A 21,036-nucleotide genomic window follows, 5' to 3' on the forward strand; every position below is an offset into this window, starting at 1 on the left:
TCTAGGGTTAAATTTCCCCAAAATACTGGGGTCAAAACCTTACTTAGTACTCTCAGTGCTGCCCTGTGAGTTATTATGCTTTCCAGGTTTGCAATATTTCTGGCTCTCAATGAATCTGAGGCACTGCTACCCCTAATATTTTGGGTACTTCTTTTTCTGGCCTTGAGTCATTTCCCCACACACTAATGGGTCAGTATTCAATGCAAGGTTGCCTTCTACAGCTCTCCGGAGCCCTTTGTGTGGCTCTTTTCCGTCCAATAGTCTGTCCTGTGAACTCTAGCCACCTGTCTTCCTTGGACTCCCTGCTCTGTCTCAACTCAGAGACCCTGATGAACTCTGCCTCGGTTCTCCCTCCCTGTGCAATGGCTTGGAAACTTTCCTTCAGGAGTACATTAGGCGGTAATGCTAGGATTTATATAATTTGTTAATTGTCTCTCAGGGGTCATTATCCTTCACTACTTGAGGTCCAATGTCTTGAGAATCACTGCTTTATATATTTTGACCATTTTCTTCACAAAAGACTCCTAGTGAAATGGAAGTCTCTGTATTACCATTCTTAAAAAAACAAAAAAATTGTGAATTATGAGACATATCTGGCTAAAAGGATTTGGATAAGAGACTGTGGACTTGTACAAATATGCATTCCCACTAGTCTGTCTCCTCACATCCCCATCATAAATGCATTAGTACTTTTAAAATATGCCAGTTTAATATGTATTTTTAAAAATTTGAAAATTTAATACATTTTAAAAAGTGGTATCATATTGCTGTTTTAACTGGTATTGCTTTGATCATTGGTAAAGTTGAACACTTTTTCACATTTTATTGGACAACAAAACTTTTTATACCATTTGCCTATATTTCCAGTAAAACTTTAGTTCTGTGTAAAGACTGGAAACACTTTTTTTGGTACTATTGTCTTCCTCTTCAAGCTTTTTCTGGATCAAAGGAAAGTGAAAAAATTTATAGAACCTTAAAAATCTGATTGTTACACTGCTCTGGCAAAGAGGTGAAAACTTGGATGGTAATAGTGGTGTGGCTGTCTACACATTTTCCACAATCACAATCAATGGATAGTATCAATTCCCTTGTTTTAAACTCTTCTTACTCTTACTGTAAGAATATAAACTAAACTCTTTACCAGAATCTTACAAGCTAATAAGGATCCGGCCCTCCCTACCTCTTAAACCTCATTCTTTGCCATGTTCCCCTTTATCACTATGTTCCAGACTGATCTTTTTCAGTTCCTTGAACAAGTTACTTCCTCCTCTGTTCCTTTTTGCCTGCTGTTATCTTTTGCCTTGAATGTTCTTCCAGGGCTGAACCCTTCTTACCTCTGCAGACAGATATTTTCTGACCACCAATTATCAGTAGTGTCTGACTCTTTGTGACCCCAAGGACTGCAGCACGCCAGGCCTCTCTGTCCATCACCAACTCATGTCCATTGAGTCAGTGATGCCATCCATCTCATCGTCTGTCATTCCCTTCCCCTCCTGCCTTCAATCTTTCCCAGCATCAGGGTCTTTTCCAATGTGTCAGTTATTTGCATCAGGTGGCCAAAGTATTGGAGTTTCAGCTTCAGCATCAGTCCTTCCAATGAATATGCAGGACTGATTTCCTTTAGGATGGACTGGTTGGATCTCCTTGCAGTCCAAGGGACTCTCAAGAGTCTTCTCCAACACCACAATTCAAAAGCATCAATTCTTTGGTGCTCAGCTTTCTTTATAGTCCGGCTCTCACATCCATACATGACTAATGTAAAAACCATAGCCTCGACTAGATGGACCTTAGTTGGCAAAGTAATATCTCTGCTTTTTAATATGCTGTCTAGGTTGGTCATAACTTTCCTTCTAAGAAGTAAGCATCTTTTAATTTCTCAGCTGCAGTCACCATCTGCAGTGATGTTGGAGCCCAGAAAAATAAAGTCTGCTACTGTTTCCACTGTTTCCCCATCTACTTCCCATGAAGTGATGGGACCAGATGCCATGATCTTCGTTTTCTGAATGTTGAGCTTTAAGCCAACTTTTTCACTCTCCTCTTTCACTTTCATCAAGAGGCTCTTTAGTTCTTCTTCACTTTCTGCCATAAGGGTGGTGTCACCTGCATATCTGAGGTTATTGATATTTCTCCCGGCAATCTTGTTACCATCTTTCTAAACTCCATATATATGCGTTAGTATACTGTATTCTCCCGGCAATCTTGATTTCAGCTTGTGCTTCATCCAGCCCAGCGTTTCGCATGATGTACTCTGCATATAAGTTAGATAAGCAGGGTCACAATATATAGCCTTGACGTACTCCTTTCCTGATTTGGAACCAGTCCACTGTCCCATGTCCAGTTCTAACTGTTGCTTCCTGACCTGTATACAGGTTTCTCAAGAGGCAGGTCAGGTGGTCTGGTATTCCCATCTCTTTCAGAATTTTCCACAGTTTCTTGTGATCCACACAGTCAAAGGCTTTGGCATAGTCAATAAAGCAGAAATAGATGTTTTTCTGGAACTCTCTTGTTTTTTTGATGATCCAGCAGTTGTTGGCAATTTGATCTCTCTGGTTCCTCTGCCTTTTCTAAATCCAGCTTGAACAACTGGAAGTTCACAGTTCACATACTGCTGACGCCTGAGTGGCGTCTGCGTGGCGCTGGAGCAGCAAGCGGCCAAGGGCAAATACCCCACATCCAAGGTCAGGAGTGGCAGCTGTGGAGAGATACCCCATATCCAAACTAAGGAGCAGTGGCTGCGCTTGCTGGAGCAGCTGTGAAGAGATACCCCATGTCCAAGGTAAGAGAAACCCCACAAAGACGGTAGGCACTGAGAAAGGGCCTCAGAGGGCAGACAGACTGAAACCATAATTACAGAAAACCAGTCAATCTGATCACAGGGACCACAGCTTTGTCTAACTCAATGAAACTAAGCCATGCCGTGTAGGGCCACCCAAGACGAATGGGTCATGGTGGAGATTTCTGACAAAATGTGGTCCACTGGAGAAGGGAATGGCAAACGACTTCAGTATTCTTGCCTTGAGAACTCCATGAACAGTATGAAAAGGCAAAAAGATAGGACACTGAAAGATGAACTCCCCAGGTGGGTAGGTGCCCAATATGCTACTGAAGAACTATGGATGGAGGGTTGTAACACTGTACACGAGGTGGTGACCAAAACCATCCCCAAGAAAAAGGGATTCAACAAGGCAAAATGGTTGTCTGAGGAGGCCTTACAAACAGCTGAGAAAAGAAAAGTGAAAGGCAAAGGAGAAAAGGAAAGATATACCCATTTGAATGCAGAGTTCCAAAGAATAGCAAGGAGAGATAAGAAAGCCTTTTTAAGTGAACAACGCAAAGAAATACAGGAAAACAACAGAATGGAAAAAACTAGAGATCTCATCAAGAAAATCAGAGATACCAAGGGAACATTTCATGCAAAGATGGACAAAATAAAGGATAGAAACGGTATGGATCTAACAGAACCAGAAGATATCAAAAAGAGGTGGCAAGAATACATAGAATTGTACAAAAAAGGTCTCGATAACCCAGATAATCATGATGGTGTGGTCACTGACCTAGAGCCAGACATCCTCAAGTATGAAATCAAGTAGGCCTTAGGAAGCATTACTACAAACAAAGCTAGTGGAGGTGATGGAATTTCAGCTGAGCTATTTCAAGTCCTAAAAGATGATGCTGTTAAAGTGAAGCACTCAATGGTGGCCACAGGACTGGAAGAGGTCAGTTTTCATTCCAATTCCACTATGTCAAAGCATGTTCAAACTACCACACAATTGTGCTCATTTCACGTACTAGGAAGGTAATGTTCAAAATCCTTCAAGCTAGGCTTCAAAGTATGTGAACCAAGAACTTCCAGATGTACAAGCTGGATTTGGAAAGGGCAGAGGAATCAGAGATCAAATTGCCAACATTTGCTGGATCAAAGAAAAAGCAATGGAATTCCAGAAAAACATCTACTTTTGCTTCACTGACTATGCTAAAGCCTTTGACTGTGTGGATCACAACAAACTGTGGAAAATTCTTCAAGAGATAGGAATACCAGACCAGTTTACATGCCTCCTGAGAAATCCGTATGCAGGTCAAGAAGCAACAATTAGAACCAGACATAGAACAACAGACTGGTTCAAAATTGAGAAAGTAGTATATCAAGGCTGTATATTGTCACCCTGCTTATTTAACTTATATGTAGAGTACATCATGGGAAATGCTGGGCTGGATGAAGATCAATCTGGAATCAAGACTGCTGGAAGACATATCCATAACTTCAGATAAGCAGATGACACCTTATGGCACAAAGTGAGGAGGCAGTAAAGATCCTCCTGATGAAGGTAAAAGAGGAGAGTGAAAAGTTGGCTTAAAACTCAACATTCAAAAGACTAAGATCATGGCATCCGGTCCCATCACTTTAAGGCAAATAGAAAGGGAAACAATGGGAAACAGTGACAAACTATTTTCTTGGGCTCCAAAATCACTGAAGACGGTGACTGCAGCCATGAAATAAAAGATGCTTGCTCCTTGGAAAAAAAGCTATGACCAGCCTAGGCCGCATATTAAAAAGCACAGACATCACTTTGCCCACAAAGGTCCATCTAGGTCAAAGCTTTGGTTTTTCCAGTAGTCATGTACGGATGTGAGATGGACCATAAAGGAGGCTGAGTGCCAAACAATCGATGCTTTTGAACTGTGGCATTGGAGAAGACTCTTAACAGACCCTTGGATAGCAAGGAAATCAACCCTGAATACTCCTTGGAAGAACTGATGCTGAAGCTGAAGCTCTAATACCCTGGGCACCTTACACGAAGAACCGACTCACTGGAAAAGACCCTAATGCTAGGAAAGATTGAGGGCAAGAGAAGATGCGGACAACAGAGGATGAGATAGTTGGATTGCATCACTGACTCAGTGGACATGAGTTTGAGCATACTCCAGGAGATAGTGAAGGACAGGGAAGCCTGGTGTGCTGTAGTCCATAGCAAGACACAACTGAGCAAATGAATAACAAGGTATATATTATATATGAGCTGAAGTAATGAATCACTTAATACTAGTATATAATAACAAGAATATTGGAAAATGAGCATAAGTCTCCTCAAAAAGATGCATTTATATTAGGATTATTTATCACCTCTCTGTACCTCTGAGACATATTAATATTCATTTCATCTGTAAGTTTAATTTAGAAGGTACTCTTTTGAGAAATGCTTCTATCTTCAAAATTCACTTTTTAGAATTTCATTTGAATCTAACATAACAGTGAGCTAACATTCTGTGAAAACAGAGAAATGAAAACAGAGCCTTAATACCAGTTTTCCTATTTCATTAAATAGCATGTAAAACAAATCTCCAATTTATAGTGGGATAAATAAACAATGTACAATGGTTAACAGAAAATTATGACCAGTGAGCATTAACAAATGTCACTTACTGAATAATTTCTTCAAAGTTGTAAATACTTCCATCTGACATTATGTGTAGATTTATCCCCCAAAATCAAACATTTTCTTATACAATTCTAAAAACCAAGAAATAAAACAAACTCCAAGTACCAGGGAAAGTATCAGCTTCATTCTTCTCATTCTCTCCTGCGATTGTTAAGGATGACTAGGCATCTATATGTTTATTTTCAATCCCCTTCTTCTTTGCATATTTATCTCTTACCGGAAAAAACAAAAAACTCTGATATTTGACTGCTGTATCTGGTCATTTACTGAAAAGGGATGATATATCCAAATCTGAAAAAGATATCAAGCTATACATAATAAGACTTTCTAATTAGTCTCCAAATGCTCTTGTTTTTTTAAAAATTTATTATTTTTAAATTAATTTTTTATTGAAGGATAATTGCTTTACAGAATTTTGCTGTTTTCTGTCAAACCTCAACATGAATCAGCCATGCTGCTGCTAAGTCGCTTCAGTCGTGTCCGACTCTGTGCGACCCCATAGACGGCAGCCCACCAGGCTCCCCCATCCCTGGGATTCTCCAGGCAAGAACACTGGAGTGGGTTGCCATGTCCTTCTCCAATGCGTGAAAGTGAAAAGTGAAAGTGAAGTCGCTCAGTCGTGTCCGACTCTTAGCGACCCCATGGACTGCAGCCTACCAGGCTCCTCTGCCCATGGGATTTTCCAGGAGTACTGGAGTGGGGTGCCACTGCCTTCTCTGAATCAGCCATAGTTATACATATATCTCCTCCCTTTTGAAATTCCTTTCCATTCCCCTCCCCATTCCACCCCTCTAGGTTGACACAGAGCCCCTGTTTAAGTTTTCAGAGCCATACAGCAATTTCTGTTGGCTATCTACTTTACATATGGTAATGTAAGTTTCCATGTTACTCTTCCCATACATCTCACCCTCTCCTCCCCTCTCACAATGTCTATAAGTCTATTCTCTATGTCTGTTTCTCTGTTGCTGCCCTGTAAATAAATTCTTCAGTATCATTTTTCTAGATTTCGTATGCATGAATTAGAATACGGTATTTATCTTTCTGACTTACTTTACTCTGTATAATAGACTCTAGGTTCATCCACCTCATTAGAACTGACTCAAATGATTCCTTTTTATGGCTGAGTAATATTCCATTGGGTATATGTACCACAACTTCTGTATCCATTTATCTGTCTATGGATATCTAGGTTGCTTCCATGTTCTTGCTATTGTAAATAGTGCTGCAATGAACAATGGGATACATGCATCTTTTTCCATTTTGGTTTCCTCCTAGGTATATGCCTATGAGTGGGATTGCTGGGTCATATGGTGGTTTTATTCCCAGTTTTTAAAGGAATTTCCACACTGTCTTCTATAGTGGCTGTATCAATTTACATTCCCACCAACAGTGCAAGAAGGTTCCCTTTTCTCCACACCCTCTCCAGAATTTATTGTTTGTAGACTTTTTGATGATAGCCATTCTGACTAGTGTGAGGTAACATCTCGTTGCAGTTTTGATTTGCATTTCTCTAATAATGAGCAATACTGAGCATCTTTTCATGTGTTTGTTAGCCATCTGTATGTCTTCTTTGGAGAAATGTCTGTTTAGGTCTTTTTTTAGGTCACTTTTGGATTGGGTTGTTTGTTTTTCTGGCATTGAGTTGTATGAGCTGCTTGTATATTTTGGAAATTAATCCTTTGTCAGTTGTTTCATTTGCTACTATTTTCTCCCATTGTGAGGGTTGTCTTTTCACCTTGTTTGTAGTTTCCTTTGCTGTGAAAAAGCTTTTAAGTTTAATCGGGTCCCACTTGTTTATTTTTGTTTTATTTCCATTACTCTAGGAGATGGGTCATAGAGGATCTTGCTTTGATTTATGTCCTTCAGTGTTCTGCCTATGTTTTCCTCTATGAGTTTTATAGTTTCTGGTCTTACATTTAGGTCTTTAATCCTTTCTGAGTTTCTCTTTGTGTATGGTGTTAGGAAGTGTTCTAATTTCATTCTTTTACATGTAGTTGTCTAGTTTTCCCAGCACCATTTACTGAAGTGGCTATCTCTGCACCATTGTATATTCTTGCCTTCTTGGTCAAAATAAGGTACCCATAGGTGCATGGGTTTATTTCTGGTTGTTCCATCAAGACCATACTGTCTTGATGACTGTAGCTTTGTAGTATAATCTGAAATCAGGAAGGTTGATTCCTCCAGCTCCACTCTTCCATCTCAAGACTGCTTTGGTTATTCAGGGTCTTTTGTGTTTCCATATGAATTGTGAAATTTTTTGTTCTAGTTCTATGAAAAATGCCATTGGTGATTTGATAGGGATTGCACTGAATCTGTAGATTGCATTTGGTAATATAGTCATTTTCACAATATTGATTCTTACTACCCAGGAATATGGAATATCTTTCCATCTGTTTATGTCATTTTTGATTTCTTTCATCAGTGTCTTATAATTTTCTGTGTACCATTCTTTTGTCTACTTAGGTACGTTTATTCCTAGATATTTAATTCTTTTTGTTGCAATGGTGAATGGGACTGATTCCTTAATTTCTCTGATTTTTCATTGCTAGTATATAGAAATGCAAATGATTTCTGTGTATTGATTCTGTATCCTGAAGCTTTGCTAAATTCACTAATTAGCTCTAGTAATTTTGGATACTATCTTTAGTGTTTTCTATGTTCAGTATCATGTCATCTGCAAACAGTGAGAGCTTTTCTTCTTCTTTTCTGATCTGGATTCCGTTTATTTTTCTTCTTTGATTGCTGTTGCTAGGACTTCCAGAACTATACTGAATAATAGTGGTGAAAGTGGACACCCTTGTCTTATTCCTGATCTTAGGGGGAATGCTTTCAGTTTTTCACCATTGAGAATAATGTTTGCTCTAGGCTTGTCATATATGGCCTTTACTATGTTGAGGTAGGTTCCTTATATGTCCATTTTTTAAAGAGTTTTAATCATAAATGGGTGCTGAATTTTGTCAAAGGCTTTTCCTGCATCTATTGAGATTATCATATGGCTTTTAATCTTTCAATTTGTTAATATGGTGCATCATATTGACTTATTTGCATATATTGAAGAATTCTTGCATCCCTGGAATAAACCCTACTTGATCATGGTGTGTAAGCTTTTTGATGTGTTGCTGAATTCTGTTTGCTAAAATTTTGTTGAGGATTTTTGCATCTATGTTCATCAGTGACATTGACCTGTAGCTTTCTTTTTTGTGTGTGCTCTCAGTTTTTTAAGTTTTAAGAGAAATAACAATTGGAATATTTCTGGCACATAATAATGTGTTAGCTTATTGCCAGCTGTCAAGAGCTTTCAGTTCAGTTCAGTTCAGTCGCTCAGTCGTGTCCGACTTTTTGTGACCCCATGAATCACAGGACGCCAGGCCTCCCTATCCATCACCAACTCCCGGGGTTCACTCAGACTCACGTCCATCGAGTCAGTGATACCATCCAGCCATCTCATCCTCTGTCGTCCCCTTCTCCTCCTGCCCCCAATCCTTCCCAGCATCAGAGTCTTTTCCAATGAGTCAACTCTTCGCATGAGGTGGCCAAAGTACTGGAGTTTCACCTTTAGCATCATTCCTTCCAAAGAAATCCCAGGGCTGATCTCCTTCAGAATGGACTGGTTGGATCTCCTTGCAGTCCAAGGGACTCTCAAGAGTCTTCTCCACCACAGTTCAAAAGCATCAATTCTTCGGCGCTCAGCCTTCTTCATAGTCCAACTCTCACATCCATACATGACCACAGGAAAAACCATAGCCTTGACAAGACAGACCTTTGTTGGCAAAGTAATGTCTCTGCTTTTGAATATGCTATCTAGGTTGGTCATAACTTTCCAAGGAGTAAGCGTCTTTTAATTTCATGGCTGCAGTCACCATCTGCAGTGATGCTGGAGCCCCAAAAATAAAGTCTGACACTGTTTCCACTGTTTCCCCATCTATTTCCCATGAAGTGATGGGACCGGATGCCATGATCTTTGTTTTCTGAATGTTGCGCTTTAAGCCAACTTTTTCACTCTCCACTTTCACTTTCAACAAGAGGCTTTTTAGTTCCTCTTCACTTTCTGCCCTGTTAATTAATGTTAAAACTAAAATCTAGTACATTTTTCATTATATTTCTTTGAATTTATATTAAGCTGCCTGCTGGCCAAGAATTATTATTTTTAAAATGAATAATAGTAAGTTAATTTCTTCTAATGCTAATCAGTGCCAATACAGGTGGTTATTTGCTACTCTAAATTTAATAAAAGAATAATCTAAGATAAAAGCAGGATGAGTATTTCAGTTGAAATTAGTTTCTCAAACGTATTTTATCTGTGAGTTATATATGAGGATACAAAACAGAAAATTCAACTTGCAAGGTCTATTCTTTGGACCTATATCCCGATTGGCCTACTGTAAACCTAAGGGGAGAGGGAGTGATAATAAGGGAAGAAAGAAAGATATCTGAGTCATTTCTGTTACATTTCCTGGCAAAGAATAAAAAACTTGTTATAGAAGAAAGCAGACTTTCTGGGAGAATAAATCCAATCATGCCTGTGTAGAACTGTTGGGAGAAAATTGACATGTCAGAGTTATGGCTGATATATATTGATCAGTTGTGAAAAACAGAAATGAAAGAGGCAAGAAAAAAGATTTTATCCAAGAAAACCACAGGTCTGAGGGTCACTTGTATCCTGTTGAATAAGAGTCAGTAACTGAAGAAGTAAAAAGTCAATCATCTCAAGTCTTGGAAAAGGATGAAATAAAAAGCTATTTGACAGAAGGATCATATTACAAAGGCAGTGAAAAGTTTCAAATGTATTCAGTTATTTACTGAGGATAGAAAGCAACAGGTGGAAGCTGACTGGCAGTCTCAGCTTATTTTGGAGTCACTGGGACACACACCTCTGTTTCTCTCCATGCACAGATCAGGAACTTAATAACCAAGGGTGACAGATTTTTGAAGGAAATTAGAAAGAGCAAAGTAGAACTCTCATGAAATTAAGCTTAATAAAAACCATCATGTATAGAATTAGTATCTTCATTTAAAATTTTCTTACAATTAAAAATGTGAATGGTTCATACAATGGTAAGAAATCTCAAGTTAGCACAGTCAACATAGTATCATTGTACTTTAAAAAAGAAAGGCAGTGCCAAAGAATGTCCAAACTACCACACAATTACACTCATCTCACACGCTAGCAAAGTAATGCTCAAAATTCTCCAAGCCAGGCTTCAACAATACATGAACCATGAACTTCCAGATGTTCAAGCTGGATTTAGAAAAGGCAGAGGAACCAGAGATCAAATTGCCAACATTCGTTGGATCATCAAAAAAGCGAGAGAGTTCCAGAAAGACATCTACTTCTGCCTTATTGACTACGCCAAAGCCTTTGACTGTGTGGAGAACAACAAACTGTGGAAAATTCTTAAAGTGATGGGAGTATCAGACCACTTCACCTACCCTCCTGAGAAATCTGTATGCAGATCAAGAAGCAACAGTTAGAAACGAACACGGAAGAACAGACTGGTTCCAAATCAGGAAAGGAGTAGGTCAAGGCCGTATATTGTTACTCTACTTATTTAACTTACATGCAGAGTACATCATGTGAAATGCCAGGCTGCATGAAGCGTAAGGTGAATATCAAGACTGCCAGGAGAATTATCAATAACCTCAGATATGCAGATGACACCACCCTTACGGCAGAAAGTGAAGAAGAACTAGAGACTCTTGATGAAAGTGAAACAGGAGAGTGAAAAAGTTGGCTTAAAACTCAACATTCATAAAACTAAGATCATGGCATCTGTTCCCATCACTTTATGGCAAATAGAAAGGGAAACAATGGAAACAGTGAGAGACTTTATTTTTGGGAGCTCCAAAATCACTGCAGATGGTGACTGCAGCCATGAAATTAAAAGACACTTGCTCCTTGGAAGAAAAGCTATGACCAACCTAGACAGCATATTAAAAAGCAGAGACATTACTTTGCCAACAAAGGTCCATCCAATCAAAGCTATGGTTTTTCCAGTAGTCATGTATGGGTGTGAGAGTTGGACTATAAAGAAAGCTGAGCACCGAAGAATTGATGCTTTTGAACTGTGAACTTCTCAAGAGAAGACTCTTGAGAGTCCCATGGACTGCAAGATCCAACCAGTCAATCCTAAAGGAAATCAATTCATTGGAAGGACTGATGCTGAAGCGAAATTCCAATCCTTTGGCCACCTGATGTGAAGAACAGACTCATCGGAAAATACCCTGATGCTGGGAAAGATCGAAGGTGGAGGGAGAAGGGGAAGACAGAGGATGAGATGGTTGGATGACATCACCGACTTGATGGACACAAGTCTGACTGCGTACGCTCTGGGAGTTGGGGATGGACAGGGAAGCCTGACATCCTGCATTCCATGGGGTTGCAAATAGTCAGACACAACTAAGCAACTAAACTGAACTTTAAAAATAACCTTTACCAGATTTCAATAAAGTCAGAATACTAAAAAGAGAACAGTTAGGAAGAAGGAAAACAGAGTGATGATGATTTAAAAAACTTGATTTCAAATACTGGTCCTCTTTCTCTGAGCTACATACAGTTCCTTCAGCTAAAGTTGTTGTGAAGATTATCATATTCATATCTAAAGCATATATTTGATAAATTTCATCTTCTGTTTCCTTCCATTACCAACCCACTAGATCCTTTTACAAAATCTTACTAAGAAAACCAAAGGAGACAGACAGCTAGAAAATATAAGGAATTCAAAATAGTTCTCCTTCTATTTTCCTTTATTAATTAGGAAGCATCAAACAGATTTTCAAGACGATGATCAGTAATCCCACTGGAGTTTCCTAAAGAAATGAAAAGGTTGGACTCATTTCCTCTGCCCTGCAGAATAGGATAGCCTCAGAAATGAAGCTTCCTTTGACATACAGATCCAATTTCAAAATAATTTCCCTTCTCTCAATGTTCTGAGAGCAGGCAAGAGGAAAGTCAATGAAACAGATTACTTTCTTGTGTGGGGTGTGCGGATATGGGAACACGGCAACCAATGTAGTACAAATGTCTTCAAAATTCAACATCCATTCTTGGAACAAATTCTCAACAGAACATGGAGTAAAAGGGAACATCCTAAACATGATACAAAGGTTACATACCAAAAGCCTACAGTTAACATTATATTGAATAATGAAAAATGAATACTTCCCCCTACAATCAGTAACAAGACAAGGATGTCTATTCTCACCATTGTTATTCAATTGTGATTCTCACCATTGTTATTCAATTGTGTTCTAGAGGCCAATGCAATAGGGCAAGAAAAAGAAATAACACTGGAAACAAACAAATACAACAGTCATTATTTGCATTTGATATGATTATGTAGATAATACCAAAAAATATACAAAAAAGTACTCATAAGTAAGCTTAGTAAGGCCACTGGTCACTAGATACAAAGTCAATATGCAAAATAAATTGTATTTCTATATTTTGGCAATGAACAATTAGAAATTGAAATATAAAACAGTAAAATATGTAATATCAAGTCATTAAATACTTTTTGTTTTGTTTTCTAACATTTACTTTTATTACATTTTACAAGATATCTATGACAAATTAAAATTTTTAAAGCTCTTAATTTCCAAGTAAGAAAATAATTTTTTTTTAATCCCATTTGTAACAAAGCCAATACCATACAGTCTACATTATTGTGGCTACGTACAAGATCTTCATGTCAGGAAGGAATTCCTCCTACTTTATTCCTTTTTAAAATTGCTTTAGCTCTTCGAACTTTTTCCTTTTTTTTTTAAATTTTATTTAATTTTTAAACTTTACATAATTGTATTAGTTTTGCCAAATATCAAAATGAATCCACCACAGGTATACATGTGTTCCCCATCCTGAACCGTCCTCCCTTCTCCCTCCCCATGAACCTTATAAAACATATGCCAGATTTATATGCCAAAAACTACAAAACATTGATGAAATAAATCAAGGAAAATTTAAATAAATTGGAGCTATACCATGTTAATGGATTGGACTCAATATCATTAAGATGTCAACTCTCCCCCAATTTATCTACATAGTCAACACAATCCTAATAAAATCCCAGCATGAATATCTTGGAGAGAAACTGACAAGGTGATTTTTTACTTTATATGGAAAAGCAAGTAGAATAGCCAAATGTTAGAAAGAAGAACAAACTTGAAGGCCTCACACAATCTGATCCAGATTTATTATAAAGACACAGTCTTGGAGCAAGGACAGATATATAGATCAATGGAATAGAATAGAAAGTCTAGAAATAAACCTACATATACAAGGTCAACTGGGTTTTGATTAAGGTACAAAGGCAATTCAATGGATACCTTCATTCAAAAGAAAGAACTTCAATCTTTATCTCACCTGGTATTAAATAACTCCCAATGGATCAGTGGTTGCCAGGGGTTGGAGGGTGAAAAGAGAGGTTGACTACAAAGAGCTATGGGGGACTTTTGAGGGACGTGGTAATATTGTTCTATGTCTTGATTATAAAGGAGGTTGTCAAAACTTGCAGAAGTGAATTTACTGTTTGTAAATTATGTATTAAAATATATAACTGCATACACAACTATTTTTTTAAAAAGGAAAAAAAGGCATATTTTAGCCTCTGGTGACTATCTAGAAAGAAAGAAAAAAAATTAATTGATAATATGCATTCAGTCACAATCTGTTTATGAACAGAATATACCTGAAAGAGGGAAAAAAACTGAAGTACACCGAAATGCAAAGCCTTAGGTGTCTACATAAATAAAGGTTCCCACATCTGCATTTGAATTCAGCTTGGAAAGATGTTAGAAATCACAGGACCTGATTTTCCTTTCCTTTCCTGATTTTCCTTTCCAGTGCGAACAAGGAAGCACTGGATGACTAATAAATTTTCAATCCAGAAACATATTGAACATCTTCATCTGTATATCCAGAAGACATCTCTAACTCCTGTCTTACCCTCAGGTATGTTCTTTATTTATTGCTTTCTATCTCAGTAAATGGTACCACCATCCATTTGGTTGTTCAAATAAGAAATCTGGGTACTATCTTTGACTCTTCTCTCTGTCTTCCCTTCATCACCAACCAATTTAATTATCCCAAGTCCTATTAATTCTACCTCTCAAATATAGGTTACCTGTTGTAAAGCAGAAAATAATATAGAATTAAAAGTTGAGCATAACTGCATCTAGAAGGTGAAAGAGCAGTATGAGATGAAGCTAGCGAGGTAGACAGGGACCATATTAATTATTTTGATGTTTGTACTCATCTCAAACACATCTCACATATGGTTCTCTTCTCCATTCCAACTTCCACCATTCTAGTACAAGTTACTATTTCTTTCCACAAAATAATTTCAATATTCTTGGGTCTCCCTACATTCACCTATTCTTGTTTTCCTTTCAATTCATTTTCTGTACTGCAGTTCTTTTAAAAGCACTATTCTTTAAAAAAAAAACTACTATTTTGATCATATATTCTTCTTTAAAGCCCTTCAATGTCTTGTTTCTTTAGCACAAACATAAAAATAATTAGTATGGTCCCTGTTTACTTACTAATTTCATATAATACCATTCTTTCACCCTCTGGATCCAATCATACTCAGTGTCTAGTTCCTGCAGAGGTGCTTTGTTTATTCTATATACTGTTCCCTCTGCCTGGCATATTTCTCCTCCTGCCTATCCTTGTGCTTAAACTCTATCTTCTTTTTTTGCTTAGGGGGCAGCTAACTAACACTTTGAAGAAATCTTCCATGACATCTCATGTCTAGATCAGCTCTGCTCATTATCTACTTTTATAGCACAGTTCATCTGTAAGTACTTGTGGTATAATAAAAAATATCATTCAGTCTTTGTCCCTGGTTCCTATCACATAGTTCCTAAAACTCTCAGACTCTCCTGAGTGATAGACTGCCTTCTGAATGCTAATGAGATGACTGGTACTTGGGGACCCCTACATAGTTTCAGGATGGCAGCTGGTCATCAGAAAGATCAAACCATGACTAGAGATTTGGAACTTTCAGTTCTTCCCTCCCAATCCTTCCCCCATCCCCATATAGGAAGAGGGGAGAGGGGCTAGATATTGAGTCTAAGCACTAATGGCCAGTGATTTAATCAATCATGGTTAGGTAATGAAACTTCCAATAAAAACCCCTAAATGTTGAGGTTCAAGGAGTTTCCGGGTTGGTGAGCACACCGATAACTGGGAAGGTGGTATGCCAAGATACGGCATGGAAGCTCCGGGCACCCCCTTACCTTGCCCTATGCATCTCTTTCATATGGCTATTCCTGACTATCCTTTATAATAAACAGGTAAACATAAAGCATGTTCCCAAGTTCTGTGAATTGTCCTACTGAATTATTAAACCTGGGGGAGTGGATCATAGGGACCCCTAAATTTGTCAAGTCAGATAGAACAGTATGTAATCTGGTACCCCATTTGTAACTGGTGTCTGAAGTAAGGACAGTCTCTTGGGAATGGACCCTTAAATGTATAAAGTCTGACACTAATTTCTGGTGGTCGGTATGAGAACTGAATGGCATTACTGGGCATACAGTTGGAACCCAGAGAACTGACAGAGTTGGTGTCAGAACTGAATATAGAAAAAACACCATGTAATTGGTGTCAGAAAGAACTGGAGAACACTTACTGGAAATCTGTTTATAATTTTGTTGTCATACAAACTCCATAAGACAAATGTCTTGTTCTAGCATTTAACATGGTGCCTGGCACATGGTTCTGTATTTACTGGATGAATATGGATACTAGTGGCTACCACAGGAGTGCAGAAACTCTGAACTATTATCTGGGAGAAGCCAGGTCAGAGTTTTTTCCCTGGGTTATCTTCTGACTTAATATTCAAAGTTTAATTGATTTAGCATATGCTATGCTAAGTCACTTCAGTCGTGTCCGACTCTGTGTGACCCCATAGACGGCAGCCACCAGGCTCCCCCGTCCCTGAGATTCTCCAGGCAAGAACACTGGAGTGGGTTGCCATTTCCTTTTCCAATGCATGAAAGTAAAAAGATTTAGCATAAGTTAGATGATTTAAACATAATTCTAAATCATCTTTGATTGCTCCTCATTTCTCCAATCTGAAATGCTGGATCACCTCAGAAGTCAATCCTTCTATCTTCGATAATCTTTATAACCTTTCTTTTCTCTATACTCCCATCTCCAATGCATGCTCCCTTCTAACCTTCCACATCTAAATAAATCGCAACTACAGACTTCCAGTTTCTCAAGCCAAAAACAGAGAGAAAAAAGCAATGGGTCCAACATTTCACTAAGTGATGTTAACGTCAACTACAGGATAGGGCGGCATGGAGGAAGGTGCAGGAAACAGAAGACTAAGTAAATTTGCTGAGGCCTGAAAAGACCTGAAAAAAAATGAGGCCAGGTCTAAAAGACACTGTTAAGAAAAGACTATCTGCATGAGTGAGAGTGACAGTCACTCAGTCGTGTCCTACTCTTGGTAACCCCATGGACTGTATACTGCCAGGCTCCTCTGTCCATGGAATTCTCCAGGCAAGAATACTGGCGTGGGTTGCCATTTCCTTCACCACCTTGACATGAAAACAAGTTTTACCTGTGATGGGGTTATCCTTCCCTTTTTAACTTCAGATGAATTTTCACTCAACTTTCCTGCTTTGTTACTTGAGCTGCATTTGTAGCACGTCCATCTTGTTTGCCCTTCAATTTCTATGGTGCACTCTTTGCTTTGCAGACAGAACGAGTGATATAAATGGCCACAGCTGCAAAATGAAGGTAACCAATTGACACTTTTCATTATCATAAAATCATAAACCTAAGTTGTATTAGACAGTATTTAAAAGTGATAATTATTTCCAGTAAGCTGAAATGCATTGGTGGGTATATAGTTTAAGAAATAAGAAAAGAGATTTACTTGTTGCTCTCCTCTCTTTTTCAAAATCCAGACTCATGTATTTGTACACTTCAGTTGTGAGTACAACAGCATCACAGTTCTCTGACTACAAACTACCCAGGGGTGAGTTGAACTTCCGCTCATTTCTCAAACTATGAAACATCTTTAGATGGTTTGAACAACGTCAACTGGGGAAAATAATAATTATTTAAGTCATTTGATAATGACATGAGTGGTATTTCTCTTCAAATTTGAGAGTCATGATTTGATTTATAAGCATTCACAAAAATGTTACTACTATACAGTAAATTCTAACATCATTACTACAAAGAAATTTCCTGTTAATTACATTAAGCTACCAAATAAAACTTCCAGAAGTAAGTGTTGAGCGTAATTCTAAGTCATCTTCACTGATTCCTTCTCACTTCTCCAACCTGAAACGTTGGACCACCTCAGAAGTCAGTACTTTTCTCTCTTCGATAGTCTTTAAAATCTTTTCTCTATCCTCCCCCATATATGTAACATGCCCCAAACCAAATTCTTGATTTCCACCAAACCCCACCCTCAATGCACACTCTCATCCAGCCTTTAAATAGTAACTAGAGCCTTCCAGTTTCTCAGGCCGAAAACTATTCCTTCTTTCATACCTCATATACAATCTATAAACAGATCTTGTCAGCTATTCCTTCAGAATATATACAGAATCCCATCACTGCTTACTTCATTACAATCATCTTGGGCCATCTCTCACTTCAGTTAAGTTCAGTTTAGTCGCTCAGTCATGTCCGACTCTTTGCGACCCCATGAATCGCAGCACGCCAGGCCTCCCTGTCCACCACCAACTCCCAGAGTTCACCCAGACTCCCGTCCATCGAGTCAGTGATGCCATCCAGCCATCTCATCCTCTGTCGTCCCCTTCTCCTCCTGCCCCCAATCCTTCCCAGCGTCAGAGTCTTTTCCAATGAGTCAACTCTTCGCATAAGGTGGCCAAAGTACTGGAGTTTCACCTTTAGCATCATTCCTTCCAAAGAAATCCCAGGGCTGATCTCCTTCAGAATGGACTGGTTGGATCTCCTTGCAGTCCAAGGGACTCTCAAGAGTCTTCTCCAACACCACAGTTCAAAAGCATCAATTCTTCGGCGCTCAGCTTCTTCACAGTCCAACTCTCACATCCATACATGACCACAGGAAAAACCATAGCCTTGACTAGACGGACCTTTGTTGGCAAAGTAATGTCTCTGCCTTTCAATATGCTATCTAGGTTGGTCATAACTTTCCTTCCAAGGAGTAAGCGTCTTTTAATTTCATGACTGCGGTCACCATCTGCAGTAAGTTTGGAGCCCCCAAAAATAAAGTCTGACACTGTTTCCACTGTTTCTCCCATCTATTTCCCATGAAGTGATGGGACCAGATGCCATGATCTTCATTTTCTGAATGTTGAGCTTTAAGCCAACTTTTTCACTCTCCACTTTCACTTTCATCAAGAGGCTTTTTAGTTCCTCTTCAGTATTCTTGCCTTGAGAACCCCATGAACAGTATGAAAACGCAAAATGATAGGATACTGAAAGAGGAACTCCCCAGGTCAGTAGGTGCCCAATATGCTCCTGGAGATCTCTCACTTGGATTAGCCTAAATGGTCGTTCCACTTTCACCCTTGATATTCTGCAGTCCGTTCTCACCACAGCAGTCAAAGTGATCCTCAATACATAGATTATATTGTGTCAACCCTATCCTCAAAACCATCCAATGGCTTTTCATCTCAGAGTAAGAGTTTAATTCTTCATGATGATTTAGTTCCTACATGATTTGGCTGCTGAAGTCATCTCTTATCATTTTCTCTTCACTCTGCTCAGGCAATGCTAGCCTGCTCACTCACTTCCAGAGAAGTATGCCAAGCACCTGCCTCATGGTTTCTGCACTTGCTGATCCTCTGTCTGGAGCACTCTACCCCAATATTGCATGGAAACTTCCCTTAAGTCTCTGCTCAAATGTCACTTAAGTTTCTCTAACAACTCTTCACAAATTACTAGTTCCCAGGGTTCTCTCTCTTCTATACCATATTTACTCATGGTAATTATTACATTTTTATTAATTAATTCATTTTTAACTACCTGTCCATAATCATCTGAACAGTGGTGTTCTCCCTGACCACTCTTCATAAAACATCTTCTCCCACAGACACTCTACATCTCACTTAACATGCTTTTTTTTTTTCCCCACCCTGTTATTTACTATCTGGCATTTCACTTGTCTATCTCTTTCACTAGAGTGTAAACTCTGAGAGCAAAACCTTTGTTTTGTTCATCTAGTACCCTATCCCTTCTAACAGTACCTGACACATAGTGTGTTTGATAAATAGTTGTTGAATGAACGGGCTCTTTATGTGATAAGAAATACTTTCCCTTCTAATCACCAAATCTACCAATCTTTATCTGTAAAAACAGAAGCTAACACTTATACAGTGCTTACTGTATGTCAGTATGGTTTTAAGTGTCTTATGTAAATTATCTCATTTAATCTTCACAAAAACTCTAGCAAGTAGGTACCATTATTATCCCTCTTTACAAATAAACAAACTAAGATGTAAAGAGATGAAATGATTTGTCAAAGTCTAATAGCTAGGAGAAGGAAACGGCAACCCACTCCCACTCCAGTACTCTTGCCTGGAAAATTCCATGAATGGAGGAGCCTGGTAGGCTACATACAGTCCATGGGGTTGCAAAGAGTTGGACACGACTGAGCAACTTCACTGGAATAGCTAGGAAGTGGAAGGGTAAAGGTTTGAACTCAAGGTTTAAAGCCTGGCTCTAGAGTCCATCTTACACTGCCTCTATCTATATATTCTGGATGAGCTGTTTCCTCCTGAGATCAAACCTTCTACTTTTGCACTAGACTTCTTCTCTCTTTGCATTGTGGCTTTAAATATCATTTACATGCTGATGATTTCTAAATTTATATTTCCAGGACATATCTCTGACTAGAATAGCTGTCTACCTGACATTCCTACTTAAATGTTTAAAAGGCATCTCAAACCTAACATCTCCAAGACAAAACTCTTGATTTCCCTAGGTCCTTATGCCTGTTCTTCTTATTTTAGAGGACAGTACCACATTCATTCAGTAGCTTGGGCTGAAGATGTTTTTGCCTGTCACTTCACATCAGCAAGTTAGCTCTTCTCTTAAAATATATTCCTAACCTTCACTCCTACTACTCGCATTCTGCACAAATGTCACTTTCTTAGACATATCTTTCCTCATTATCATATCTTAAAATAGCATTCTCACCCTGAACACTTTTTCCCATCCCCTTACCCTGTGTATTATTTCTCTCCATAGCTCTCATTATCTGTATTTATTTGTGACCTGACCACTCTAATACTCTTTCCCCCTGATCCCTATGCAGAATATAAGATCTAAGAGAACAGGAACTCTGCCTTGTTTTGTTCACTGCCAGAATGGCGGACTGGGGCTGTGCGTCTATGTGTGCTCCTGCCTGGCAATACATGTACACACTCATATGTACTACGTTTCCTTCCCTCTCTTACCTAAAGACAATAATTTCATCAGCCATTTCTTGGCGTCTCTTGTACTGCTGCAAACAAATAGAGCAGTAATCCTGCTTTGGATTCAGTCCTCTGGTAACTGAAGCTCTCAGGTTACACAATGACCAATGCAGATCTTGGTTTAGAAGGCTAGTTGTCGTTTCCAGCAGGGTCTATGAATGAGAAAAAT

At 38.7% G+C, this 21,036-nt stretch overlaps 1 protein-coding gene across 2 annotated transcripts in view; it reads right to left on the minus strand.

Annotated features, from left to right (window-relative positions):
- The window catches only part of VPS8 (VPS8 subunit of CORVET complex), a 295,718-nt gene that overhangs the window by 55,478 nt on the left and 219,204 nt on the right, over nucleotides 1-21,036 (minus strand). For both annotated transcript variants that reach the window (XM_070372173.1, XM_070372165.1), the window contains exons 43-44: nucleotides 20,850-21,019; nucleotides 17,009-17,174 (exon numbers count right to left, since the gene is read on the minus strand). In XM_070372173.1, the coding sequence (XP_070228274.1) occupies nucleotides 17,009-17,174; nucleotides 20,850-21,019 (336 nt within the window). The remainder of the gene's footprint in view (nucleotides 1-17,008; nucleotides 17,175-20,849; nucleotides 21,020-21,036) is intronic.

The sequence above is a fragment of the Bos mutus genome, chromosome 1 (genome assembly GCF_027580195.1).
Source record: "Bos mutus isolate GX-2022 chromosome 1, NWIPB_WYAK_1.1, whole genome shotgun sequence".
NCBI classification, from domain to species: domain Eukaryota; kingdom Metazoa; phylum Chordata; class Mammalia; order Artiodactyla; family Bovidae; genus Bos; species Bos mutus.